At 54.9% G+C, this 27559-nt stretch overlaps 8 protein-coding genes across 8 annotated transcripts; 4 read left to right on the top strand and 4 right to left on the bottom strand.

Moving 5' to 3' along the window:
* Positions 1 to 452: 452 nt before the first annotated feature.
* Positions 453 to 2182, top strand: V2A60_004926 (general substrate transporter; the record flags this gene model as incomplete). Its single annotated transcript, XM_083256240.1, has 3 exons — positions 453 to 615; positions 682 to 1502; positions 1571 to 2182. The coding sequence occupies 3 exons, from the start codon at positions 453 to 455 to the stop codon at positions 2180 to 2182; spliced, it is 1596 nt and encodes a 531-aa protein (XP_083112366.1).
* A 2322-nt stretch (positions 2183 to 4504) lies between these two features.
* Positions 4505 to 6485, top strand: V2A60_004927 (major facilitator superfamily domain-containing protein; the record flags this gene model as incomplete). The annotated part of the gene is made up of 2 exons (XM_083256241.1): positions 4505 to 5949; positions 6014 to 6485. 2 exons carry the CDS (start codon positions 4505 to 4507, stop codon positions 6483 to 6485), a joined length of 1917 nt encoding a protein of 638 aa, XP_083112367.1.
* A 940-nt stretch (positions 6486 to 7425) lies between these two features.
* Positions 7426 to 9055, bottom strand: V2A60_004928 (cytochrome P450; the record flags this gene model as incomplete). The annotated part of the gene is made up of 2 exons (XM_083256242.1): positions 7426 to 8530; positions 8667 to 9055. 2 exons carry the CDS (start codon positions 9053 to 9055, stop codon positions 7426 to 7428), a joined length of 1494 nt encoding a protein of 497 aa, XP_083112368.1.
* A 3061-nt stretch (positions 9056 to 12116) lies between these two features.
* V2A60_004929 (SMP domain-containing protein) lies at positions 12117 to 15900 on the top strand (the record flags this gene model as incomplete). The annotated part of the gene is made up of 3 exons (XM_083256243.1): positions 12117 to 12410; positions 12479 to 12993; positions 13056 to 15900. The coding sequence occupies 3 exons, from the start codon at positions 12117 to 12119 to the stop codon at positions 15898 to 15900; spliced, it is 3654 nt and encodes a 1217-aa protein (XP_083112369.1).
* Positions 15901 to 16034: 134 nt separating this feature from the next.
* Positions 16035 to 17063, bottom strand: V2A60_004930 (uncharacterized protein; the record flags this gene model as incomplete). The annotated part of the gene is made up of 3 exons (XM_083256244.1): positions 16035 to 16124; positions 16220 to 16529; positions 16717 to 17063. 3 exons carry the CDS (start codon positions 17061 to 17063, stop codon positions 16035 to 16037), a joined length of 747 nt encoding a protein of 248 aa, XP_083112370.1.
* A 772-nt stretch (positions 17064 to 17835) lies between these two features.
* On the bottom strand, positions 17836 to 20614 carry V2A60_004931 (uncharacterized protein; the record flags this gene model as incomplete). The annotated part of the gene is made up of 2 exons (XM_083256245.1): positions 17836 to 19684; positions 19854 to 20614. The coding sequence occupies 2 exons, from the start codon at positions 20612 to 20614 to the stop codon at positions 17836 to 17838; spliced, it is 2610 nt and encodes an 869-aa protein (XP_083112371.1).
* Positions 20615 to 21019: 405 nt separating this feature from the next.
* V2A60_004932 (uncharacterized protein) lies at positions 21020 to 22765 on the bottom strand (the record flags this gene model as incomplete). The annotated part of the gene is made up of 2 exons (XM_083256246.1): positions 21020 to 21786; positions 21841 to 22765. The coding sequence occupies 2 exons, from the start codon at positions 22763 to 22765 to the stop codon at positions 21020 to 21022; spliced, it is 1692 nt and encodes a 563-aa protein (XP_083112372.1).
* A 1331-nt stretch (positions 22766 to 24096) lies between these two features.
* Positions 24097 to 25149, top strand: V2A60_004933 (uncharacterized protein; the record flags this gene model as incomplete). Its single annotated transcript, XM_083256247.1, has 2 exons — positions 24097 to 24382; positions 24440 to 25149. 2 exons carry the CDS (start codon positions 24097 to 24099, stop codon positions 25147 to 25149), a joined length of 996 nt encoding a protein of 331 aa, XP_083112373.1.
* Positions 25150 to 27559: the final 2410 nt, after the last annotated feature.

The raw sequence follows: 27559 nt of genomic DNA on the forward strand, positions 1-27559 counted from the left end.
ACGAGTCTCTTAGATGCCCTAACAGATTATAACAGTGAAGAATTAGTGCTGAGATTGGTTCGCCGCATCAGAAACTGGGTTGACAGGCATTTACGGTTGTTTTTCATGGCTCCGATCTCTAGTCACAGTGATTGCTTGGCCGGCGCGCGCATTCATCCTAATACGCACCAACGCACGTGCATCAGAAGCGATGGATATGAAACTTTATTTTTTTTTTTTAAAAAAAAAAAAAGAAACCCCTTCCGTCATCCGAATGTAAAGAATACGCGTCTTTGTAGAAACAAGACGTTGCTTTAGCTACCTTTGAAGTGATGCATCAGGATGTCTGGCCCGCCTGACCCTGGTTCCCACTAGCCAGATGTCACCTGGAATCTCCTCCACTGCACAGCAGCGCAATCGACGTTGGACAACTCAGCCCCGTCTCCCAACAAGAGCTACAAAATGCACAGGATATGGACGACGCACAAGAACCTCTGATTTCTGGAGAGGCCTGCGATGGTGACGTTGCACGGAGAAGCGGCGCACTGCGGCGTAAAGTGCCGGACGAGTCTGGACTTGGTACCTTTGTCCTGCTTCTCACCTGCGCAGCTGGTATCAGCGGCTTGCTATTTGGCTGTATGTATCTGCTGACCCGGAAGACGTGGCAAGGCAAATGCTAACCATCCCGAACCCTTCTTCTAGATGACACCGGCGTCATCTCCGCGACCTTGGTCTCCATCGGCACGGCGCTGTCCGGCCGAGCGTTGTCGTCGCTCGACAAGTCGATCATTACATCCGCGACCGCCCTTTTTGCGCTGATGGCGTCGCCGGTCTCGTCGGTCCTCGCCGACCGCGTCGGGCGACGACGCGTGATCCTCTACGCGGACGCGCTCTTCGTCGTCGGGGCGGCGCTGCAGGCGGCAAGCTCGACGGTCGCGCTCATGGTGGTCGGGCGGTGCGTCATCGGCGCCGGCGTCGGGGCCGCGAGCTTCGTCGTGCCGCTGTACATTGCCGAGGTCGCGCCGGCCGCGCACCGCGGGCGGCTCGTCACGGCCAACGTCATGCTCATCACGGCCGGCCAGGTGGTGGCGTACGTCGTCGGCTGGCTGCTCGCGACGCGCGCGCCCCCGGAGACGGGTTGGCGCTGGATGGTCGGCCTCGGGGCCGTGCCGGCGGCCGCGCAGGCCGCGCTGGTCGCCTTCATGCCCGAGACACCGCGCTGGCTCGTCAAGGCGGGCCGCTCGGCCGCCGCGCGGCGGGTCATTCTGCTGACGCAGGGCGGCGCTGGCGCTGGCGCCGGCCCCGACGCCGACGCCGGAAACAGGGAGCACGTGGACGTCACTATCGAGGACATCGAGGTGGAAATCCGCGCGGAGCGAGAGGCGCGCAGGCTTCGAAGGACGCGACAGTCCAAGCTGCCGGACTGGCTGGGCGGCTGGGAAGAGCTGCTCAAGGTGGGCCAGAACAGACGCGCGCTGGCAATTGCCTGTCTACTGCAGGGTCTGCAGCAGCTCAGCGGATTCGTAAGTGGACTGCCCAAGTACCGAGCTACTGCTAGGAGAAGCTGTCGCTACCGTGCTAACTGCCACAGAACTCGCTCATGTACTTTTCGGCCACGATATTTACACTGGTTGGATTTCGTAGCCCCACGCTTGCAGCACTCAGCGTGGCCGTGACCAATTTCGTATTCACTGGCGTCGCGCTGGTACTCATAGACCGCATCGGCCGACGTCGTATACTGCTGTACTCGCTCCCGTTCATGGTGGCCGGCCTCTTGCTCGCGTCGCTGGGGTTCTCATTCCTTGCCCTGGATGCGAGCCCCGGCGCGGCACAGGGAGGGCCACCTGTCAAGGGAAGCATCAGCGCGGCTAGCATCATCCTCTTCAGCATCATGCTGTACGTGGCGTCGTATGCCGTCGGGCTGGGGAACGTGCCGTGGATGCAGAGTGAGCTGTTTCCCATGGCGGTTCGTTCGCTCGGCAGCGGCATATCCACCGCTACCAACTGGTCGGCCAACTTCGTCATTGGGCTGACGTTTCTGCCACTCATGGAGCTCCTGACGCCGCCGTGGACGTTTGCGCTATATGCCTGCATTTGTGTCGTGGGCGAGGTGTTGATCTGGTTGATATACCCGGAGACGGCAGGGCTCAGTCTGGAAGAGTCGACCTCACTGCTAGAACATGGCTGGGGTGTACAACGGTAGACTTGACGACTAGATATATTGCTTGTACATCATATTCTGCATTGAATTAAAAAAGGGTTCTAAAATACTATTTTACGCTATATTTTGCTGCAAGAGATATGCGCGAGTCGACGGGGGAAAAACATTGAATATCGGCCTGGTTGTCGTCGACTCGAACCTGCGACCTCGCCACATTCGGATCGTACTTCCCAGCTAGACCACGGAAGCCTAGAGGGCATGCTCTGGGAAGGAAAAGAGAAGATTGCAACCGCGGATAATGATGAAGAGATTTGAAAAAAAAAGGAACAAATGGCAAAAAAAACTTGTAGCTTCTCTTTGAGATTGCGTGTCATCCTTAGTGCAGGGGCCATGCTAATCTTCTCTGTATCGTTTCAAAAGACCAAATGAGCCGAAGCTCGAAAGTTGGAAGAGATATTTTAGTATATAGCCCCTTCTGTGACAACGAAAAAGTGGAGCACCACGCTAGCTCCTGTCCGTTGCGCTTTGTACCAGCTCCCAAGCTGGTCCGTTATTGTTCCTTGCTTTTAATGTATTACGGCCGAACTACTATTTTCATGGCTCCTTTCACTTAGGACACTTACAAAATGATTCGCTATAAGTTCGGCGAATCAGACGACTTGGTAATGCATTATTTGCGGTGTGCAGCGACCTGGACGTCTTCTTCACAGTTGTGAGATAACTAGCCCAGCGCAATAAGGGCAAGAAGAAGATAAATGGAATTTTTAAAAGAAAAAAGTTAACAGAAGGGACGGAAATGTTTTTTCCGGAATCTGCGTTCGCTTCGGACAGGCCGGGTGCAATGGGACCGCGATTGTGATGTGTGGCGTCGTCAGTGGCTTTTCGGCGTACCTGGTATACGTTATAGGTACGGATTACAGATTACCAGCACAGGCACGGATACTCTGTATGGCTTGGGTCATGCAGCGGAAATAGCGAGATGACCGGACACCGAGACACGAGTTCTTACCCATCAAGGACCCTTGCCGGTGTGGGACATTGTGTCAAAGTCCATGGACAAGAACGATGCTGGGCAATTGCAGCTTACCAATGCACATCTTGGTCAGGCATCGGGCACCGTGGGCACCTTTATTATTAACGAGTTGACCAGGTACTTGGGTACCGATAACTTGGCAGCTTGGCTGTCGCTGTCGCGCATCTCGCGTCTTGGCCTACTGCCGATGGTGCTTACCGGAATTACTTAGTGGACCCAATAAACCAGGCAGGTTCTCCATACTCAGGAGTCAGTACCAGCATACTACCTAAACCGGGGTGCAAAAGGTAAGTTAGTGACAAAAATTCTCTGCAGGCCAACACCCATTTCGCCATAGGCCTGGCGGCAGACAGATAGGCGCAAGTCTTGGCTTCTAAAGTCCGAATTGCGCGAAGCATGCGATTTGCATTGCGCCGGCCAGCTGGCGACATGAACTGAGGGAGGGAATAGTTTCCCGGGGCTCCGTGCAAAAGTCCGCGGACTGTTGGCAGTGCAAAACCCGAAAACACGGCTCCGAACAATAATAATAATGCAGGCCAGGTATAGATAGCCTGGGGTATCGTTTGCACACTGGCGCTCAGTCGCCCCAAAAACTGCCTGGACCGTCTCTTTAAATTTTGATTCCCAGTGTTGCCCTGCAAACCTGTCTCCTTTTCAACTAGACAAGCATTCACTTTCTTTCTTTATTTTCAATTTTGCTCACTGTTTTCAAGCGTTCCGTCAACATCGGAGCCCCACTGTTCGCCTGTCCCGGCACATACGAAAAGCCCCACCAGAGCTCTTTAGCGGCCGGCGTCGCCTGGAGACGGCGAGGCTAACCAGTAAAAAGCTTTGAAGACGAGCCGGCTGCCCAATACAATTTTTCCCATAATTTTTTTTCCCTCTACTAAGTACTTGGAAGCTAGAGGATTAGTTTCAAACGCATTGGGTCATTATTCATTAGCCGTCGAACCGGGCAAGTCGAGGAAGGAGCCAGAAAAAAAAAGACAGCCCCCGCCCCTCCCCAGTAGGCCGGCCCGTTGCCTGTCGAGAGTCTTCATCTGGGGAGCACTCTAAGTACTTACCCTCTTCACCATCAAGTTCCCCTCTTACCCTGACATTCATTTGATCCTGCTCCTTATCATCAATTGAGAACTCAGCAGCCTGTTTCTTCTTGACCAATTTTTGTTTGGCCAGTCTGCCCAGTCTCCGCAAATCATAGCACTGCTGGCGCAAGCAGGCTTCACGGCAACGTCAAAGCACGGGAGACGAGCCGGACCTCGTCATACAAACGCCCGTCCGTCCTCCCAGCTCACACACCACCACCACCACCGCAGACTCGCTTGCCCATCATGGCCATGGACGAAATTGACCGTGAGCTAGTCGCCGCCGAGCGTGATGCCGCCAATACCAACTACCAGCGCCGTGCCAGCGACGAGATCGAGCGCGTCCTATCTGCCTCGTCCGTCTCGACCGTCTCTTCCCCGGGTGGCGGCCGCGGCGGCGACGACCGTCGAGGATCCGCCGTCCGTCGCCAGATGAGCCGTGTCTCGACCATCAACGACCTCGAACGCCATCCCACCGCCCTCAGCCGCATCCAGACGGCCCGCAGCCAGCACGCCACCACCGTCGGCCTCGGCGCCGGCAGCCGCACCGCCAGCCGCGCCTCGAGGAGGCCGCTGCCCGCCTTTGGCGCCGGCAAGCCCTACCCCCCGCCACTGCCCGACCAGGAGGAGTACGTCGTCGAGTTTGACGGCCCCAACGACCCGCTGCATGCGCAAAACTGGCCCTTGCGCAAGAAGCTCTTGACCTCGGCCATGCTTGGGTACACTACTATGACCTCTGCATTTACGTCCTCAATCTTCTCCGCCGGCACCCAGGTCGTCGCCAAGCAGTACGGCGTTGGCTCCGAGGTTGGCCTCCTCGGCACCACATTCTACGTCTTAGGATTTGCCTTTGGCCCGACCATCTGGGCCCCCCTCTCCGAACTGCGCGGTCGTCGTCTCCCCATTGTCGTCGCCATGTTTGGGTTCACTGTCTTCTCCATTGCCTGCGCAACCGGCGAGAACATCCAGACAATCCTCATCTGCCGCTTTTTCAGCGGCTTGTTTGGTGCCTGCCCCCTTGCCGTCGTCGCCGCCGTCTTCTCCGACATGTTTGACAATAAATCGAGAGGCATCGCCATTACCATCTTCTCCATGGCAGTCTTTACCGGTCCCATGTTTGCGCCCTTCATTGGAGGTTTCATAGTAGAGAGTCACCTGGGCTGGCGCTGGACCGAGTATCTCGCCACCATCATGGGTGGCGTCGCCTTCATTCTCGACTTGTTCTTCCTCGAGGAGACGTACGCCCCCGTTGTGCTCATCTCCAAGGCCGCCGACCTGCGACGCCGTACTAAGAATTGGGGAATTCACGCCAAGCAGGAGGAGATCGAAGTCGATCTCAAGGAGCTCCTCTCCAAGAACTTGTCCCGCCCGCTTCGACTCCTCTTTACCGAACCGATTATCCTTCTCCTCTCGATCTACATGAGTTTCATCTACGGCATTCTCTACCTCTTCTTCTCTGCCTATCCGCTGGTCTTTGTCGGCGTCCACGGCTTCAGCCTTGGTGTTTCTGGCCTGACCTTTTTCGGCATGATCATTGGTCAGCTACTTGCTGGTGCCACTGTCATTCTGCAGCAGCCTTGGTACAACCGGAAACTGGCAGCCAACAATGGTCTTCCAATCCCGGAATGGCGACTGCCTAGCATCATGGCTGGAGGCATTGCCTTTGCCATTGGCATCTTTTGGTTTGGCTGGTAAGTACCAAAACTCGGACCACAGTTCACATTTCCATGTAAACAGATACTGACAGTTCCTCAGGACCGGCTACCGAAGCGATATTCACTGGATCGTTCCCACACTAAGTGGTCTTTGCACCGGTTTCGGCCTCATGTCCATTTTCCTCCAGGCTCTCAACTATCTCGTCGACGCTTATCTCATGTTTGCCGCCTCCGCTATCGCAGGCAACACCTTCCTACGATCTCTCTGGGGTGCCGCCTTTCCGCTCTTTGCACGCCAGATGTTCCAGGGTCTCGGTATCCAGTGGGCTGGCACGTTGCTTGGTTGTATTGCTCTGCTGCTGGCTCCGATTCCTTTCATCTTTTACAAATGGGGAGCCTCCATTCGCGGTAGAAGCAAGATCGCTCCGACATTCTCTGCGCCGCCTGACATTCCCCACGACGAAGACTCCGAATCTCTGGGCGAGAAGGATAATGTCACCACGGACCCGGCTGTCATGTCAGCAGCTCCGAGAAGCGAAAACGAAGAAAACGGACAGACGCAGCAAGTCTAATGAGGAGGGAAAAGAGACTCGAGGATTAAAAAAAGAGGGAAAGAAAGAGCTGCTATCTTTGCCGTTGTGCATGTGAGCTGCGTTTGTTACATTTGGATACCTGGTTGTAGGTCTTTTCCTGGCACTGGCGTTTTTGGACTGGGCCAGCATTGTCATTGATGTTTTGCTTTTTCAATCATATATATACACTACTACTACTTATCATTATCAGAATAATAGCATATACCTATGGCTTGTCATTGGATGTACTGTTCATGCGCTATATGGCCACTGCATTACTTAAGTAGTCTTTGCCGCTAATCAGCGATGGTTGTGTGGTTGACAGCTAATCTGTTGCGAGGCCTGAACCATTAGATTGCATACTTGTCATCAGGCTATTTACTATTCGAGCAAACTGAGCACCCTTGTTCGCGGGTCTCACCGATGCTGCATTACCTCCCTGCCTCCATACTGACTTGGACACGCTGGCAGCGGTGTGGCTGCTCTTGACGAATCCTATCAGGCTCATTACGAACGGCGGATTGTCGGGGTGCTCCATCAAGCCAGCCACAAGTATCCAATTACCCCAGCCCAGGCACCTGCTGGCTTGTAGACCGGGTGGGTTTCCGCGAAAGCTGCAGCAAAGGAAGGATCATGTGTGTGCTGGCTGTGGCCGGGACCCTTGTCTGCTGGAGCCAGAACGCATATTGTGGCTTGGAACGTCGCACATGAAGGTTGACATGTCGCATTGCTTCAACGAGCTGAAATCAAAATGTGCGTACAGACATGGGGTGATTTTCTGGCGTACTCGAGCGATCAATTTCGTCAAATGCGATCTCATTATTCATTAATAACAAAAAAATGAACCAATCATTCTGAAATCACAGGTGTAGGACTGATACTGCTGAAGGATTTGTGATGGCGCTTTTTCTTTTTCTTTTCTCTTTTTTTAACTTCGTTGCTAACGCGACGAAGTCGTGGTTTGAACACTCTGGACCAGTGTTGCGTGCGCGGCGCTCCTCACCGCAATCTTAAACGGGAATTTTACCGGACGGGTCGTGACCGATACTGTGTACTTGATCTCGGGGGTCACTTCCCGTCCCTGCGCGTCAACGGCCTTTGAAATCGTGAAAACCGCCAAGAGGCGGGCGACGGCGATGAACAGGCTCGAGTTGACAAAGTACCGGCCGGGGCATATGCGGCGGCCGAACCCGAAAATCACGCCCCGGGGATCCGGCTCGCCGCGCGGCGCGGCGTAGCGGTCCGGGTCGAACGTGTCCGGGTCCGCGTAGTGCGCCGGGTCGTGGCACATCCACCACACGGCGGGCAGGAGGTAAGCGCCCCCGGGGATGAGGCAGTCCCCGTAGACAAAGTCCTCCTGGGACAGGTGCGCGAGGCCCATGGGAAGCACGGGGAACCACCGGAGCAGCTCCGTCACCAGGTTGTCCGTGTACGGCAGGTTGGCCCGGTCGCGGAAGCTCGGCAGCCGGTCCGCGCCGACCACGCGGTCAATCTCCTGCTGCGCCCGGCGCTGCACATCCGGGAACATGACCATGGCCAGGACAAAGGCGTCGAGAGTCGACGAGGTGGTCTCGACGCCTGCGGCGTACATGGTGAGGGCAGTCCACTTGGTGTCCTCCTCGTCAGGGGGCTGCTTGGAAGATTTAGTGACGCTGCCACCACCACCACCACCACCACCGCCGCCGCCGCCGTCGTCGTCGTTTTCGGCGTCGTCGTCGCCGGCTTGACTCTCGAGGATGTTGGAGACGTACGACGGCCGGTGGGTGCCGCGCTCCATCTGCGCCTTGACAAACGCAAACGGCAAGCTTGCGGCGTCCTCGCACGTATTCTTCCACTTCTTGGCGGTCCCGATAAAGGAAGCGCCGGGCAACCAGCCGGGAAGGTGTCTCATGGCCGGGATAGCATCAACAAGCCACGCCATGGGCATGAAGGCCGCTATCATGTCGTCGAGCGTCTGCCGCACAAGCTTGATGACTGGATCGGTCTTGTCAGACCACTCCAGCGTGTAACCATACGTGGCATCGAGAACGATGGCTGCTGAGAAGCTACATTGATGGTTCGGGTTAGTATGTAGGACCCCTTTGACAGGATGAACCAAGATATCCTGATGTCTCGTTGCCCATTTATGATTCCTCCGGGCTTAAAAAGAGAAAGTGCAAGAAAAAAAGACAACCAACATACCCTTCGATATGATCCGCTAGTTGCTCAGGCGACTCCAGTACCCGTTGCAGCAACTTCCCGGACTGCGCTTCCTGGAGGCCTTTGTACCGCTCCGACGCCGCCGGCGTGCCGAGGTGTTGGTGAATCAGTCGCCGACGTCGGACGTAGCTGCTGTCCTCAAACTTTTGCACCGAGAGGATGTTCTTGAAGCCGCACATGTTGTAGCCAAACTCCATGTGCGGGCGCGACGAGGTGCTCTTGGAGCGCTTCTCCAGGAGAAACCGGGCGGCGTCCCGGTCGTGTATGACGACGATGGGCTGCCCCATCACGGTGATGGAGCTGAGCGGGCCGTACAGCTCGTTGTGTCGGCGCCAGTGCTGGAATTCCGTCTCCCCCTCCTTGGGTCGCATGTCGAGCAGGTTGCCTACGAGAGGGAGAGGCCGGGGGCCGGGCGGGAGCGGGGGGCGGCCACCGCCGCCACCCTTCCCCCCAGCCCGCATGAGAAGTTGCCTGGCTAGCAGCAGCCCGATGAAGAGGACCGAGGAGAAGAGCAAAGGGTTTGTCCAAAAAATGGCAAGATTGGGTGTCCAGAAAATGGCAAAATTGGGTGGGATAATCATGTTGAAGAGCAGAGATGGGGTGGATGTAGTTTATGATGATGGGTATGGTTGTAGTATGAGAGACGCTTGAATTGCAGAACGACCGAGTCGGAAAGGGGAAGACGTTCTTAATTTATGATATGGACATGGCCGTGACTACTTATAGGGCAATTAGCAGCCGTTCAAGGCTAGTATAGACTGCACAAAAGTACGTGTATATATTGCCAGGTGGCCACGCTTCTGGACACAGGCAGGAGTGCAGATCCCTGGGCTGCAGAGACCAATATTTTGCTCCGAGCTGAGGGTACGTAAGGATGTAGAACGTGCTGATGTAGAACATGCAGGTGCAAAGGGTGTAGTGCATGCATTATCAACGGTTACCCCACGACGGAGTCGCCGTCACTGGGGAGTGACAGAATCGTGTGGAAGAATACTGAGATGTGGTTGGGCAAGACGAGGCGCCTTGGCACGGAATGCTTGGGCTTCAAGTCTTTTTTTCTTCTTCTTCTTCTTTTTGCTTGCTGGTATATGATTAAAGAAAGGAAGTGGGGACAGTAACTCACGTCTTGGTGAAAGCTGGCGTTTCCATCTGCTCGACTTATACCAGATGAGGCCGGCTGCAGCAATCAAGTTGGTGGGTGTGTGGACCGTTGCGATCTGTCGCATTCCGCGGAGACGGGGGTCCGGGCCGAGAGTCGTCAGAAAATGGGGTCCTCCACATCACGTTACATTTGGCGACGGCCAGGGTTCAGACTGATACTGCTGCCCAACGCTGAGGATATCCATTTAGCGATTAGGGAGAGATGTCCAAGCTCAGAAGATGCATCGGGCATATGGGAATGGCTGTTGCACACTACACCGCCATATGAACATGAGACTACAGATCGTACCCTGCTATGATTGAATGAACGCTTCTTAGATGGGTCTGTCATGAATTTGCGATGGATATTTGTGTAACAGCATTATATTGTGTGATTTCCTCACCTACAGTGTAATGTGGCTCGCATCAAATTGTCCGTACCGATTCTTTGCCAGTAAAACGTAAAAAGGCAGCCCCTGCATTGGAAAAAAAAAATGAGGGTATGGCTGCCTTGATCTCAGATCGCATACTCGACCACTTATATGCATGAGGGGTCATATGAATCTTGGCCACATGGAACAAGCTGTAATATCGGTAGCGTCAGTCGTCACATCTCACCTCCTCCATGCTTGGTCCGGTCGTAGTAAAGTAAAGTACCAAATGGAAAGATCTGCGCTCACCTGTTCAGAGTCGAGTGATTTATATCGAATCCTCACTCTTGACCATTACTGCATTTGTAATTGCTCGTCTTACACCCGTTCTGGCCAGAGTAGAGCATGCGAGCTCGCAAAACAAGCACAGGAGAAAGTAGACGCTCATCGACGAAAATGACGGGCTTCTACGGCCCGGTGAATGTGTCCTGACCTGCCGGACTCTCTAAAGACGCCGGCATGATTTCACACGCGGCGCTGCGAACTCGTTCAATTTTCTGTATCCGGCCCCGTTCTCGGAGCACACAATTCATGGACGCCGATCCACTTACTTCCAGCAGGCGGCTACCGGGCGGGCGGTCCGCCATGAGCATCTAGACGGCGTTTATTGGGCGGTCAGACGCTGTGCAACGGGATTGGCCCTGATCAGAAGCCCCGGCCCCCGGGTTAGCGGGGGATCTCGACCTAGACGGCCCCCTTGGAAGAGTGGCTTTGGTCCCAGAATTTTATAGCAGCCGTTTCGAACCTAGAAGAATTTCATCTGCACTACTTTGACTAGGAGACGTTGAGCTTTGTTCCGGGTCGAATTGGCACGGGGTCTGCGGCCCTGATACCTTAAGCTTTGAACGTGAAAGCAAACGCCCTGCCAAGCTATCAAAAATGGTGTGCATCTTCATCTGCCAGTCTACTGAGTATCGATGCTCAGTATCCTTGTTCCGTGTCAATGACGCAAATCTCGATCGGCCATAGACAGTAGTCTGACTGTTCAGCTCGGCTACAGCTCATTACGCAAGATGCCACGACGATCCAAGAAAGAACCCAGATTAGCTGAAAAGGCCAATATGGCACACCCCCTTTGTCCGCTCGAGGAAACAAGGTTTGCTCCAAGCATGACGATCTTGCCTTGGCTGGTATCTAGTTACAAGGCAAAAGGGACAAGTACCTAGGAAGCTCCCCACAATTTGGATGCCCATCGCAGTGAGGTCGATGCTGAGAAGGACTGTTAGCGAGCGCTGCACCGGGTCCTTCTGTGCCAACATCAGTAGTTACGACTGCCAAAAAGGGACGGTAAAGAATGCCAACATTGTACAGATTCTGCCATTTTTTGTGGCAAAATAAGCATAAATGAGGCTGGCCAAGAAGCCGGAGAGAAAACAGACAGGGACGTGTACTACAAGACATGGGTAGCTCGATATGGCGGCCCCGCCTGTGACAAGCATGCGGATTGCCGTTTTTAGCGGGTGCGGGACCACTGTAAATACGTCATGGATGATGGGACACCAGAGCTCGAACCTGTCTGAGCTCACCGATAGCAGCGCTGGCGTCTGCAGAAGAAATGCCCTCTGAAACTTGATGATTTTTATTCTTCTCCTTCTATTTCTTCACTCGTTCCGTCTTCATCATCTTGTTCCCCCCCCTACCGCTTTGCTGCTCTTGATTATTTGGTTGCTGTAGGTCTAGCAGTTCTTGATACCCACGGCAGCCGTCCGTCACAGCGCAAACAAACACCAGCTGCTGCTTCGTCTGTCGAATGCAGAAAACAATTCTTTCGCAAAAGCGCTGCGTAGCTATCCATCGCGAATAATCATCAAGAAATCGACTGTACGCCCCTCAGCATCCAATACGGGGGTCCGTCTCCATCATGAACAATACCAACCATGTCGTGCCTTCGGGCCAACACTACTCTGGCCGCAACCGCGTGCCCAACATTCAGGAATTCATGGCTCAGCTCGACCGCGAGAAACGAGATCGGGACGCTGAGATTGACGCCAACCTCAAATCCAACGCACGGCATGGCGAGGTTCAAGAGCACCAGCAGCGTGACGAGAAAGCCGAGCGCAAGGACGCTCGATGGGTGCGTGATCCCGTCACCGGTAAGGATGTTCAGATTCGCGACGCGAAAACAGACTTTAGAAAGGCTGCAGAGGACCCTCAAGTAGGTGGACAACTTTTTCTCCAAACAAAGAATTAGGCGGAAAAAACTTACAGAGTCGGCTCCCATAGATGTCCATCCCTAACGAGAACCTCGGCAAAGATACCACCGTCCCCAAGCCCCAAGACATGTCTCGCGAGCAGTATCGCGAGACCATGGATATTTCTGCACCACCTGACCCCATACAGGAGGGAACCACCTCGGACGTGCCAATTCGTAGTGAAAAGACCTCAGTCCTCTTCTACAAGACCCCGTCCGTCAGCTATGAGCCCATGTTTGAGAGTCTCGAGAACCGCGCCAATGGACTGTGCATCGGTATCTTCGTGGCCATTATATTTGTCGGCAAGTTCTTCGGAGGTAGGCTCCTCGGGCTGGTCCCCCTTGGCTTCTGCATCGCGTCTGGTGTATACCTCTGGTGCAAGGAGCTTGTTCGCCAGGGCCGTGATGTCGAGTGGTCCAGCGAGAAAGCCCGCGGCGAGACTGCCACGGTGAACCTGATTCCCGAATCAGTCGAGTGGATGAACACGGCGATTGGAATCATCTGGGGCCTCATCAATCCCGAGGTCTTTGCTGCTGTTGGCGATACGTAAGTCGAATCCATGATTGCCAGCTTGGTGACATGCACGGGACCCTCTGACAGATAAACAGTCTAGAAGATGTCATGGCCGCCTCAGTCCCCGGAATTATCGAAAATATCCGCGTCGCCGATATTCACCAGGGCAGTAACCCGCTTCGTATTCTGAACATGCGCGCCCTTCCAGATTCCCATGTTCAGGATATCAAGGACGATATTCGAAAGCAAAACGAAAAAACCATGGATCCCAACGAAATGGCTGCCATGGAGCAGGCTGGCGAGTTCTACAACATGGAAGTTTCTGTTGCGTACCACGCAAAGCCTTCAGGTCAAGACGTCGCCTCCAAGGCTCGCAACATGGGTATGCAGCTCGTCTTCTATCTCGGTATCCGCGGGCTTTTTGGCGTTCCTCTGCCTGTATGGGTTGAACTGCAAGGTCTGGTGGCCACCGCTCGCCTGCGGCTGCAGCTTACACCCGATCCTCCATTCCTCAAGACCATGACAGTCACTCTGATGGGTGTCCCCAACGTCCAGGCTGGATGCACTCCCATGATCCAAAAGGGCGTCAACATCCTCAATCTGCCTCTCATTTCCAACTTTGTCAATTGGGCCATTTCGGCAGCTGCGTCCATGTACGTCGCGCCCAAGAGTTTGACTCTTGATGTCAGTAGCATGCTCACAGGTGATGACATCAAGAAGGATACGATTGCAATGGGTGTCCTGTACCTTCGCATCCACAAGGCCGTTGATCTCAGCAAGCAAGACCAGCGTGGCAGCAAAGGTGGCGGCTCGGATCCTTATATCACAATCAGCTGGAGCAAGTTTTCTAAGCCGCAATTCTGTACTCGTGTGATTCAGGATGATTTGAACCCGTACTTTGGCGAAAGCTGTGGTCTCTTGGTCACACCTGATATTATTCAAGCAGATGAGCAGCTCTCGGTCGAGCTGTGGGATAGTGACAGATCATCTGCTGACGATGTTGTGGGCAAGATTGAACTCAGCATTCAGGAGCTCATCCAACACCCAGGAAAGATCTTCCCCCAAGTTTCCAAGCTCAAGGGAATGAGTGCGGACAGTAGCATGCCGGGTGAGCTGCACTGGGAAGTAGGCTTTTTTGGCAAGACTCTCTTCCGCAAGGCCCTACGAACAGACGAGAAGAACCCGAATTTGCCTGACGAGCTCAAGGACAAGCCCGAGACGGCGGAGCGTCAAAACGCCGTGCCTCAGACGGCGGAAAGTGAGGCAGCTCTACACACACCACCTGATCCGCTTTGGCCTTCTGGAATCCTGAGTGTTGTCGTTCACCAAATTGTCGGCCTCGAACTGGCTAATATTCGGGGCTCGGACGGAAATCGCAAGGGCAAAGAGTACGAACCGGCTCGCCCCGAGGCCGGCGAAGTGAAGGAAGCTGAAAGCAAGAAACTTCCCAGCTCGTACTGCACGATTCTCATCAATGACGACTTGGCTTACAAGACACGAACCAAGGTTGTCTCTTCGCAGCCCATCTTCAACGCAGGCACTGAAAAATTTGTCCGTGATTGGCGGTCGGCAATCGTCACCGTTGCAGTCCGCGATTCCCGCCATCGACAGCACGACCCGCTCATTGGCGTTATTCCGCTCAAGGTGTCTGATATCCTGCAGACTAGTAGCGAAGTCACCAGGTGGTACCCTCTCGACGGCGGCATCGGCTTTGGTCGCGCCCGCATCTCACTCTTATTCAAGTCTGTGGAGCTGCGTCTGCCGCCGCCTGAGATGGGGTGGGAGATTGGTACCTTTGAGTTTACATCCGACAAGATTGAGATGGTGGGCTATGCTCCTGCACCCAAAGCCAAGCTGCGCCTACGCACGGGTGGCTCAACGGCCAGCGTCCGACGATCGTGCTCAGCCAAGGAGGGTGACAACATGACATTCGACGTCAGCGGCAATGGCAACAGTCAGGAGATTCGCTTGCCAGTCCGTCATCGATACAGATCGCCTGTGTTCCTCGAGTTCAACCCCGTCGGCAAGAGGCATTCCGACGCGTTTGCCGCTATTTGGCTAAAGGACCTGACGGACTGCAGTGAGCAAGAGTTTGATGTGCCCCTGTGGAAGTGCAACAATTCCCTGCGTCTGTCGCAAAACTACATCACCGAGGAAAACTTCAAGGAGGTTCCAGATCTTGATATTGAAGAAATTGGTCGCGTCAAGTTTCGCGGTCGCTTCTCACCTGGCACCGACTCCGACCACATTCGCTTCGTCAGCGATAATGACTCACGCGAGACCATTGAGGCTTGGGAAGCTTGTTACGCTGAAGGTGTGCGCGAAAAGGAAGTGAAAGCAGAGGTTCCACCCCTGACAAAAGAACTACATGACAACTCCTTGACGCAAGGCCGCGATGTTCTGGCGCAGGCGAGCGAAACAGAGCGCAAGAAGTGGCTCGCCAAAGATGGCACTGACTGGACTACCGCGTTTGGCGAAGATCCTTCCGAGGCCATGGCTGGCAGCAAGCACGCCGACGGAGATGATGAAGAGAATGAGTATGAGGAAGATGATCAATATGGTGAAAGTGAAGACGAGACAAGCGACAGTTCCCGTCCCATCACAAGTGAGTCAGCGGCGCGGACATCAGATCTGCAGTCTACCGCGGCGACAGGAAGTAGCCTCAACGATGTCGCTGATGGCCGCGTATCACTCGAGACTACCACGACAGCCGCCACGGGTGCAAGTGATACATCCAAGAAGAGCCACGGACCGCTCGCAGCGATCAAGGAGTATCGCCAAAACAGCCGGGATCTGCACCGCAAGCAACGCGGGCTGATGCAGTGGCGGCCGATGCGGAACGTTCAATTTGCCAAGGATGAAGCCAAATTCCTCGCACGCAAAATCAGGAACATTACTGCGCTCGATGGCCGCAAGCCAGACGTGGAGACGGAGGTTTAAAGAGGGAAACTTGCTACTATTCTATCGACACTATTCGTTATATCACGAGGAGCCTGTTTTGTCATTTTCATGAATCATGATTTCTTCTATTGTATCATTGGCCGTACTTTGTTTATCAAGTATTGTAGACTGCATCAAAACTTTTCTACAAACGGACGCAGATCAAGCTCCTGTGTAAATGCCGATCGCGGCTGTGTGTGTAGGTACCAGTAGCTGTCGGCAATCTAAATATCTCGTGTCAGTCCACATGATGTTTCGCACTCGCATTCTGGCACGATACAGAATCGGGAAGAGGGAAATCAAAGGAGTGCAAACTTACAGCGTCTGGGCTAATCTTGCCGTCCGCCACGCCACCGTTGAACTGGCGATCCTTGCCCCACGGCGTGTCGATGCCGCCGTCGATGATGGTGTAGGCGACGTGCACGCCCTGGGGGCCAAACTCGCGCGCGAGCGACTGCGTGATGGCGCGCTGCGCGAACTTGCCCGCGGCAAAGGCCGCAAACTTGACGCTCCCGCGCAGCGCGGCCGTCGCGCCCGTGACAATCAGCGTGGGCGGGTGCTTGGGGCCGGCGCCGACGGCGTCGAGCAGCAGCGGGAGCGTCTTTTGCGCAAAGTAGAAGAGACCCTTTCTGTGAATTCCGACCGTCAGCAACAAGAACAACAACTAGCCACACAGTCCTGTTGGTCCCCCAGCTTTGCAAGGAAGGCCGTAGGGGGGGGAGACGGGGGAGACAGGCAACGCAAAGATTCCGGGGGTGGCGCAAAAGGGGGGAACTATATAAAAACAAGAGGATAGGAGGGAAAAAAAAAACTCACGCGCCGGTGCTAATGGCCCGGTCGAGGTCCTCGGGCGCCAGCTCCAGGAAGGGCTTGTAGGAGAAGCCGGCCTCGGCGTTGTAGACGGCGGCGGCGAGCTTGGCCTGGGGCCACTCCCGCGCGATGCGCGCAAAGGCGGCGTCGACCGACTGCGCGTCGGAGACGTCGGTGCTGATGCCGACGGCCGTGCCGCCCGCCTTGGTGATGGCCTCGACGACGGGCGCGTAGCTCGACTCCTTGCGCGCGAGCAGCGCGACCGGGTAGCCCTGGGCAAAGAGCCGCGCGACCGAGGCCCCGGTGCCGGAGCCGACGCCGACCACGATGGCGTAGAATGTAGGCGCGGCCATGATGAGGATCTGTTGTGGGATATTTCTTCTTTTTCTTCTTTTTTTTTCTTTGTCTTGGTTTATCTATTGAAAATAGGATGGGGAACAAAAGGTTGTGCGGATATATGGGAAGTCACAAGTTGATGAAGAAAGGAAGACAGCTTGGGCCTGGATATATATATACATTTATGTGTATATAACTATGTGTATATGTGTGTATATATGTGTATATATGCATACATCGAAATGCTGCAGCAGGGCACGGTGCTTACAAATGCTGGGTATGACGACAAATGGCGACACAGAGCTGCCCGCTGCCGCAATTGGAACCATTCTTTAGCTTTCTTGCATCACTTCTCGCTGATAAATACGTCGCGGGTAATCAAACCCCGCGGTTGCTAGCTTCTTCCGTTGAAAGGGAACTCTGACTTCCGAGGTTGGTCGCCGCGGGCGGAAGATCGCTCTGAACCCCCAGTGCAGGATTTCCCCGCACCCTTTGTCCCAATATTATGATGCCTATACAGCTAATTTGGCGGCCGCAGCTTTATTTCAATATGAAGCAATAGTAAAAGAGTGAAACGATAGATTACTGTCATATGATTGATCATCTAAATAGTTTCGCTAGCTAATGTTGATTGTACCCTCATATCCAATATGACTAGATGAGGACGTTGAGAATGCACTTACACCATATCGGTTGATCACGTCAACTCTCCGGGTGGGAGCTTCTTCTCTTTAGCTTCTTCTTCTTCTTCTTGTTCATCACGGATGACTTACGTCGGGGGCGACATTTTTACTGTGCCCCCATCCTGTCCATATCTCTGCGCACGCGCGCCAGATCCCTCGCGATGCGCATCGGCGTCGGTCCCCGCGGGCCGTGCAGCTCCTCGTACCCGCGCAGCGCCTGCCGGAGCCAGCCGTCCGCGTCCGCCAGCCGGCCCTGGCGCATGTACAGCAGGCCGAGGTTGTTGGCCGCGGCCAGCGACAGCTCGGCGCCGCGTCCGCGCGCCGCCGCGTGGCCGTGGTAGGCCCGCAGCCACAGCGACTCGGCCTGCGCGAGCTCGCCGAGCTTGGCGTGCGCCAGCGCCATGTTGTCGGCCACCGAGGCCGTGACGCTGCCCTCCCGGCCGTTGCCGCCGCCGCCGCCGCCGCATTGTTGCGCCCGTTCGAAGCCGGCCAGCACACGCGCCCCGAGGACGACGGCCTCGCGCAGCCGCTCCTCCTCCACGTACCCCAGGAACAGCGTGTACGCCGCGTCGACGGCGTCGAGGCTGTCGGCGCCGGCGGCTGCCTCGAACCCGCTGAGCGCGCGCTTCGCCGCGGCCTCGGCCTCCCGCGGCCGGTTCAGGGACTGGTAGACCTTGGCGAGGCTGTGGCACGTGTGCAGCACGCTCTCGCCGGCCGGCCCCTGGAGCTTCTCGTACGAGGCGAGCGCCCGCGCGTAGAGACGCTCGGCGGCGGCGACGTCGTCGCCGCGCAGCAGATGCGCGTGCGCGAGGGAGGCGACGACGTCGAGCGTGTTGCGGTGCTCGACCCCGTACACCTGGTCGTGGTCGGCCAGCGCCCTGGCGAGCAGCGCCTGCGCAGCGGCGTGGTCGCCGAGGCTCTTGTGTGCCAGTCCCAGGTTGTAGACGATGGAGAGCGTCGTGGTGTGCCGCCGCCCAAAGGTTTGCTCGCACAGCGGGAGAGCCTTTGCCCACTGCGCCTGCGCCGCGGCTACTTTGTTCTGCGCGGCATAGAGCTGCGCAATGTTGCTCACGGTATGGAGCGTGCTCTCGTGCGCGGCGCCGTGGTATGCTTCGCGGCCTCTCAGCGCTGCCTGATAGTAGCGCTCAGCCTCCTCGTACCGCCCCTGCCGCTTGTAGAAGATGCCCAGGCTGTTGAGGACGTTGTACTGCGGGTCTCTGATAGCCGGCGGTGCTCTTTCGTATCCGCGGGCAATGTCGAGGTACAGCCGTTCAGCTTCGTCGAGCCGGCCTTGATCCCAGCAGAACGACGCAAAGTGCTCCTGGGTAAGGAGAGTATCCGCATCATCGCGGCCAAAAAGCTTTTGCTGAGCATGAAGAAGTTTCTGGAACAGACTCTCCGCGCAGCCTGTATCGGCACTAGAAAGTGCATTGCATATTTGTACGAAATCCTTAAATTCTCGACCCATGGTGAAGCCATCATAGCTGATCTCCTTCAAAGGCATGCCGTGAGAAGGGAGCATATGCACTAGGTAGGCGTATACTGTCTTATGCCTAAACTGAAAGTACGATCCGTCAGCCGTGTCCGTCAGCCGAACGATTGGACGACAGGCATGCAAGACATCTCGGGTATGAACCGAACGGCCTGAAGTGCAGAAGTCCTTATTTTCTATTCCATAGAGTGCTGTCAGGGCTTTCAAATGTTCGTTAGCAGTCAGACGAAAACTTGGCTCATTCTCTGTTATTGCTAGCCAGCGCGCAGTTCGGATGAGGATGAGCCTGGCCATAGGGTCGTTGTCTTGCAGGATGCGTTCCAGGTACGGGTTAAACGTAGATTCGGAGGTATCGAGCGTGTGCGACCTGCCGCCGGCATTTCCTACTATTGTTAAAGGCACCCACAACTTTCTTCGCAGTAAATCACTCTGGTCATCGAGCGTTGTAACCGCCCACAGCCAGCTTTTCGTCCCAACGTCAGCCTTTCTGGTTTGTAGATGGTACGCACATTTTCACTTACGATCCATGATTATTTGCCAAAATGTATTGTTCAATTTCTCTACAAGAAGAGTCCGGGTCCAAGTAGGTGTCACCTCCCTCTCTTCGTCGATTCATTTCGTTGCGTACATACAGGGACACTTCATCCGGTGCGGCCGCCACCTCCACGGGACATGATACCGTCTGGATACAGGCATCCTGTTGGCCGGCGCCGTCGCCGGATGTGAAGGCGATCCTCATTGTCGAGCCTCGAGCGTCGGCTAACGCGGCGAGCTGCAACGCGAGCGCCGCTTCCATGTAGTCGATGCCCCTAATCACAACAGACACTTTGCCGAAGTGGCGAGACATTGCCTCCAACAGACGACCTAGGTCTGTCGGGCTGTCCGACTGAAAAGAGCGTATACCCGCATCCGTCGATTCATCTACATGCGGCAAGGCCCCAAACTGAACAGATTTTCGGAACTCGTCGTACGCGGCCTCGCTCTGCTGCGCCATCTGCGCGACGAGCGTTCGCAGGCACACAACTGCCTCGTTCTCAATCGGGCCGTCGCCCGCAAAGTAGTAGCACACGGCATGCCACGGTTCGCTCGGCAGGCCCCGCAAGAGGTGATGCGTCAGGGTTGCCGCCAGCAGCGTCCGGCCCGAGCCAGAGGGTCCGTAGAGCCACAGCTTGTTGATGGTCTGCACCGGCGCGTCCTGCCCCGGCGCGACCCAGCTCGCGTCGGGCCGGCCGCTAAGCCAGGCGGCGACGTGCTCGTCTTCGAAAATCCACCGATTCGTGCCCGGCTCAACCAGCGGCAGGCTGATGCTTAGCGTCGCGTTGCCGGGCCCAAAGGCCTCCAAGGTGTCGCGGGCGTTGGGGTCGCTGCTTACCCGGAATGGGAGCATGTCCATCGCCTGGTTGATCCCTTCTCCGCCGCGGTCATGGGGTGATGGCAGAGAGGTGGTTGAAGGGCGGGGAATTTTTTTTCCAGAAAGAATTAATAAATATACCAAAAACGATCAGAAAGTAACTTGGGCTGCAGAAACAAGGCGGGAATAAGAGTGGTGAGGCTGAAGGCAGAAGCCCACTTGGCCACTTCAGCTGAAGCACTATATCTTATATCTGCAAGGTACACAGATATTGATTATTCAAGGCGCCAGATGCTTGTAACGATTTCAGCATGGATTTGACTGATCGAGGGTATAAATGAGATTAGAGAGAGATTGGAGTAATTAGCTAATAAATAAATAAATGTCAATGACGAACTCGCGAGCGGGAGCTTAAATTGGTGCCTGTGGCCCCATGCAAGCAGGCAACTAACGTATGAAGCTCGCGGGTATAATGTCCTCCTTGAAGCTTTCCAACAGCCAACACGGCACTTCTCGGTCTTCGCGCGGAGAATACTCGATCCGCAGTTCTACCTCGTCTCTGTTAACCACAACAAAATACTTGGCGAGTGGATCTTGCGCGGCCTCGGTGGTAGAGCCCGTTCTTATAATCACATCGCCGTTACGCAGCCCAGCTAGCGCTGCGTGCGACCCAGGCACCAGGCCTTCGACAATGCGCCTCGATGCAGACAGTCTGCTGTATCCAAACTGGATCACGGGCTGCCGCGTTTCCCGAAGCACGTTTCTCGTAGATCCCACCCGTCGGCCCGCAAGGTTAATGCTGGGTCTGCCGTTCAGGACAGCCTGTAGCTGCGCAGCAGAGTCGACTCTGCCCTGCAAAAAGTACGCAACACTCGCAAGCCAGTCTTTCTGCTGAACCGTTTCGCCTCGCCGCCACCTGGCGGAGAGATCTAGGACAATCCGGTCAAAGAGACCAGACGAATTCGAATCTGGCTGACCAGGCAAGCGTCGCAACTGGTCATCCACCAAGAGAAGATAGACGAAGCCGCGATCATACGGTATCCACTCGGAATACCAAGACGTAAAAAAATATTTCAGCGCATCATCCATGGAGATGTTGACTTCCGGGTTCGCATAGTATCTGTACAAGCTAGCGTTGACCCGTTTCGTTACATAGGATGGTGGGACGAGGCCGAATCGGTAGGGTAGAAAGGTTGCGTAATAGTCGGCAATACCTGTCATTTCTTGGTCAAAAGATCCGCTGCAAACAAGAAAGCTCGGTCGCTTACCTTCAATGTACCAGGCATTCTCTTCGCCATTGTCTTCGTTGCTCAAAGCTGTGAAGCTGTGCACCATTTCATGCGCAAGCAGACTTGTGACTTCTTCATCTGCAGCCTCCAATATGGAGTCACTGTATTCGAGGATATAGCTGCCGAGAAAGCTGGATCCGCCCCAGCCGCGGGGAGCCGTTCGGATAAAAACGCGATACGAGCCACCCAAGTCTTGGAAAAAATCCGCCATTGGCGCATACAGCTCTGTGTTGAAGCCTCTGAGGCGTTGAAGAATTGGTGGTAGGTTTCCGAACCAGTAGGTAGCACAAGTGCCTGGCGAAGGAAGCAGCTGCGGCCCTGGCGGGGAGCTCTGGATAGGTCCAACCATGAAGACCGAGCGTGACAGCGTCTCGGTGGTGCCAAGCTGCTCGATACGATAGGGGCCTTCTCCATAGGTCCAGACGGCACGAGTTCCTGAGGGCGCCACTGACAAGTCCCAGTCTACAGTGTGAATGTAGTAACTGCCTTGGGCAACTTGAGGCAGAAACCAGCCTCCAGTTCCTATGAGCCCTCCCTGATCGGAGCGTAAATCGACCCTTGGGCCTGGCGGAGTATGAACATCAACATTGCGAGGGAAAACCTCCATCTTCATGGTCAAGTCGCTGACGGGATCTCGGCCGAGGCGCCATTGTTGCAGGGTGCTTGTTTCGTCCACGAAGATGAATGGCAAGCGGCCTGCCGAGTCTGTGGCATATATGTCGGACTCGGAGTAAGGATGGGCGGCAAAGTTGCCAAACCAAGTGGTATAGTTTAAGTGAGGATTGGAGCCAGTCAGGGCCGACTTGGGTATGGTATAAGACACGGAGAGATGCGAGACGTCACCTCTTGGTGAGAAGTTTGGCCGTATTATGAGGGAGAGAACCGGGTGAGATTTCTTCTGCATGGTGTACGACTTGATTCAAAGGCGTCGAGAATGGGTGTAAAGAGGGATGAGAGGAGGGATGCCTGGGGCCTCACGGATATTACCTAGGTAGGCTCGGATACCGGCAGGGCAGGCACCCATGAGCTTTGCATGCGGCATGTATAACTGGACTGGGCCCGATCGACTAGGCATAAAGCGCCTAATTCGGCACTTCTTTGTCTGATATTAGATGGGGATACGGGTTTGGCCAGAGGAGATGGGGCGGCGGCGCGTGGGCAGCCAGCCAGCCAGCCAGCCAGCCAGCAATACTGGCATCTGAGGATGCATGCTTGGTACTTGGGCGGTCTGTAGGTGTGTACACGTCGTTTCTAGTTTCGACACGTAGAGCCTGGCGTCAGCCTGGCGAAAAGCGTGCGTGTGCAGTGACTCTTTGTGCTTGTTTGTGCTAATGAAGTGACTCGGCATCGCTCGCATGATGTACCCGGATCACGTTGAGTCAGGCAGCCTTCCCCGTTAGTTATTAGCGAGCAGGCTACCGCTTCCTGGCCCTGATGATGGCGGTGCCCCGGTGAATTTTTACGGGGGCCGCGGATACATGGTGCAAGAAACCGATTGATAAACTGGGCTGGATGCTTGTTGATTTTTTTTATTTCTCTTTTATTTCTTGTCTTCTTGTTTTCGTGTTTTCTGTGCGCGTGCTTGTTTCGATGCGTCGCAATGGCTGCATTTGGAGGGGCGAAGGCGACGGCACCACCACCAAGGCGATGCGGGGTGAGCTCCGCGCACCTTGACCCGACCCGAGATACGATGAGCAGCGTAGAGTCAGACCGGGTGGCCGGGGCCCCAAGGCTCGGAGACTAACAACGACTCGGGGCTAATGATCGGTCCGCGTTGGTCGGTGTGGGCAGGGAGAGAGTTTGAGAGATAATTCGCTAGTTGGCGGTGCGTGGCAAGCTAATTAAGGTAGTTGGCAAGGCAGGGCACCAAGGTAAGCCAATAGGTGGTCGGTTGGTGTGCGTGTGCGTGTGCGTGTTTTGCGTTTGTGCCTTGCGTTTGTGCTTTGCGTTTGTGCTTTGGTGTGGAACTCGTCGACTTTCCAATCTTGGTGCGACTACTCCGTACGTACCCAACTTATTAGACCAAACTTCCAACCTTCATCCAATCTCCAGCCTCCAGCCTCCAGCCTCCCACTTTTACTAGGCCAGCGGCGCGGCAGCCAAACAGCTCAATACCCACTGCGTGATAACTATACAGGGAGGGTAGTTTTGCTTAATTTTCCGAGCCCGCGTCGCCGCCACCGCCGTTGTATCCAAGCTTGCCTGGCTCACGGGCGCGATGCGGGTGGCGCCACGATGGACGTAGACGGACGATACGCGCCTTTCCCCGGTGCCCTTGCCGCGCCCACCAACATCCGTCGCCCTGATGTTGATGTCGGGCAACGACACCAAGTCGTCGCTGTACCCGACACAGCCTATCAGCATGCGACTGCTCAGATGGTGCAGTCAGCGGATCCTCCCGCTGCACAGCCCGCGCGCCGACGGCCATCTATGTTGGCGCCGCCGGGACCGGTATCCGTGGTACTGGGTACGTCGCCAATCAAGGTGCACGAGTATTCCGAATACAACGTCACCATCCAAGGTAGGAAGGCACTTGCTACAATACTGCGGCGGGATACAGCAGCTGACCCAAAGCTAGATGACGCCACAGCAGAGAATGGGCCACCGCGTAACAAGAGAGGCCGGCCCAAGGGGTGGAGGGCTGCCCATTCATCCAGCACAATGCTCGGCAGTCCTGGAGCCAGACCAGCCGTGACTGTTGGTCGCCCTGGCAGACAGAAGCAAACGCCAAACTACTCGTTGAAGCGTCGCCGCAAAACTGTCGCCCGGCCAGAGTCCCCGCCGCCGAGGGAGCTCTATCTCGCCTTGAAGCCAACATACACGGGCTTTTTGTGCGAATGGTCCGGCTGCAAGGCCGAATTGCACAACATGGACACACTCCGCCGGCACATCTATGTGGTTCATCTCAGACCTCAACGGCAGCACCGCTGCCTGTGGGGTAAATGTGGTCAGATGTCAGTCGCGCAGCAGTTTGACGGCGAGGCACTGGCCACGCACCTGGAGCAGCTTCACCTGGTACCCATGAGCTGGCACATCGGCGATGGGCCAAGGAACCGTTGGGACTGGAGCATCAAGCTGGCCGCAGATCGGGAGACCGTACCCGACTTCCTGAAAGACCGGGACGGCAACCAAGTGACGCCATCGACACGGGAACAGGAGGTTGAGGACCTGCCGACGTACAGGAGCAACAGGAGGAAACTAAAGGAGCTCATTATGCGACGAGATGAGAATCTGGAATCGCAGTCGTCAGGTACATCTGAAGGCGAAGCGATGGGATCAGGACTGTGATACCTGGAGCTCGACAGTCGGGCGTTTGAACGCTTCATGCATTGCAAATCCTTCATCCGTATGACTTTAGCGTTCCACCTTGAGAACAATCCATTGCATGAGAACATTATCATTTAGCCCTTTCATAGTCCAGACGGTACTCTGGAAATTGTTCCAAGATCTCGGTGATGAAAATTGCGGCCCGAGATGTTCAAAAAAAAATATTTTTTTCTCTACATTGGGAGCCCGATAACGTCTTTTGGGGGCTCGTCAGTGCAGACGAAAAAGAGACGAGGCTTTGTACGCGTCCTCTGACTCGACGGAAAGGAGTAACCAGAGCTGCTGACTGTTAGGAACTTTTGAAAATTCTGTCGTAAGGCTGAGTCGGCCAAAAGCTGGCAAGTATGTGACGCGGCACAAGGACAGGGCTGAGAACGAGACAGGGGCCGCGTATTTGGCTGCTGGAGGCTATTAACTGCATGGACTATCTGTCGTGTTGGACCAAGCCCGAGTGATGCAAGTGCGTGCTTTCCACATTCGAAGCGGGAATAGTCACATTAAAGATACAGCATGCAACGTTGGCTGCTGGACGTTAGGCGTGCCAGGTAACTACGCGTAAGCTAGGTACTTACCAGTCGAGTGCGCATAGGCGCAACTGGGTGCTGCAAGGACAGGGTCTCTAGTTGGCGTTGCAATGCACACAGGGGGATGAAACAGCTCAGAGCTTCTCATGCAGATGCCTGCGAGCATGAGATGGACGGACGGGAATGCATGTAGGCAGTGGTACGATAAATGACATGGCGGGGAGAGTAAATGGAGCGCGCCGCCGAAGAAAGGCCAAACGCCTCACAGCATCAGTAAGTGAAGGAGCCTCATTGCAAGACAAAAAGTACGCAGCCGCCAAAAAAGACAGCCCCCCCTCCCCTGTCCCTGTCTCTGACCAAAGGCATGTTCTGGGCCAGTCACTGGCTCGGTGGCTCCCGAGTCGCTAGCGTCCGAGACGGCACGACCTCGTGGAATGGGACAACGGGAAGCTTGCGGGTTGGAAAGCTGGGTAGCCGCGCGAGTGTGTCGCAGCAGGGGACAAGTATTAGTAGGGAGCCAAGGAGCGTTGTACAGGGCGGCAGGGCGAGGGAGAGATAGAGAGACATGGAGAAAAGAGGAGAGAGAAAGTTCTTTAAGTGTAATTCCAAGCAGCCGGGGAGAAGCATGGATGGATGATTCGAGTCAGCCGAGCCTTCAGGCTACCGAGGCTGGGTATTGTTGGTACATTAAGTAATAAGTTAGTTAGTAGGTAGGGCAGCGGCAGATGCCACGTTGTGAGGTAGTTTTAAGATGTAGGCCACCAGAGTAGTGGTAGTCTTGCTTAGTAAAGGTTCATGATGGAGGTTGAGAGTGACGGCTTGCCGAGCGCTGCCATGAGCCGTTCTTTATTTCCGGTAGCTGTTGAGATCCCATTGCTGATGTTGATTTGCAACATGCCGAGTCAATTACTGCTACGTAGGCCGCAGGTGGAAAAAGACATCGCCGGTCCACCTTAGTACTTCCACCTTCAAGAAACAACCACTCATACTAATATCATCTAAATAAAAAAGAAATAGAAAGAAAATAGAAAAAAATAGTTGCAGAATAAAGTCATTAGGTAGTCCGTTTTCTATGAAGAGAAATATAATTTTTAAGCTATATAGGCATAGATTCAATACATAAATCAATCGTAGGTGGCTGTCGAGGTCGCTGGTGTGGGTAGGGTAGACCGGCGATGTTTTTTATCCACCTGTTGGTAGGTTATTAGGTACCTAGGTACCTAGGTAGGCAACAAATAGCGCCTTGTCTTGTTAGATCCCAAGGTCAAGTCCAGGTAATCCGTACGTACTGAGTAGGAGTACAGCAATGGCTCAACCTAGGTAGGCATGCAGCAGGCAAGCATCCACATCCGCATGTACTAGTTTAATGCATTGCGCGATAGCCTTTCGCAAGACGGTAATGAAATTCGGGGGAACAACTGAGTAGGTTGCAGGAGCATGACGCCTGGATAAGGACCTGGAGCAGTGACAGATTATTGATGCCATGTGCAAAGTTGCAATAAGACATAATACAGGCACCTACCTACCTCTCTGCCTCGATGATGTCTACCAAACCTACCTACCTAGGCAACTAGGTACTGATAGGTAACCAGACGTACAGCAGCCCGAGTGTGCAACAACAGGGGTTAGTTAGTACTATTCAGTAGCGCCACTGTTCCACTGTAAAGGATGAAAAGTCCCCCCTTCTTCCGCCCCTTTACATTACTACTATCATTTGATCAGCGCCAATCCGTCCGTTGGATTTGGTCGTCTCTGCCACCAAGCAGGGGCCCTTTCAGGGCTTTCAGAGCTTTCAGGCTTTCAGGGCCAACAGATGCTGGACACCCTTACGAATACGTAACCGCCTT

This window comes from Cordyceps javanica, chromosome 3 (assembly GCF_051103115.1).
Source record: "Cordyceps javanica chromosome 3, complete sequence".
In the NCBI taxonomy this organism is placed as follows: domain Eukaryota; kingdom Fungi; phylum Ascomycota; class Sordariomycetes; order Hypocreales; family Cordycipitaceae; genus Cordyceps; species Cordyceps javanica.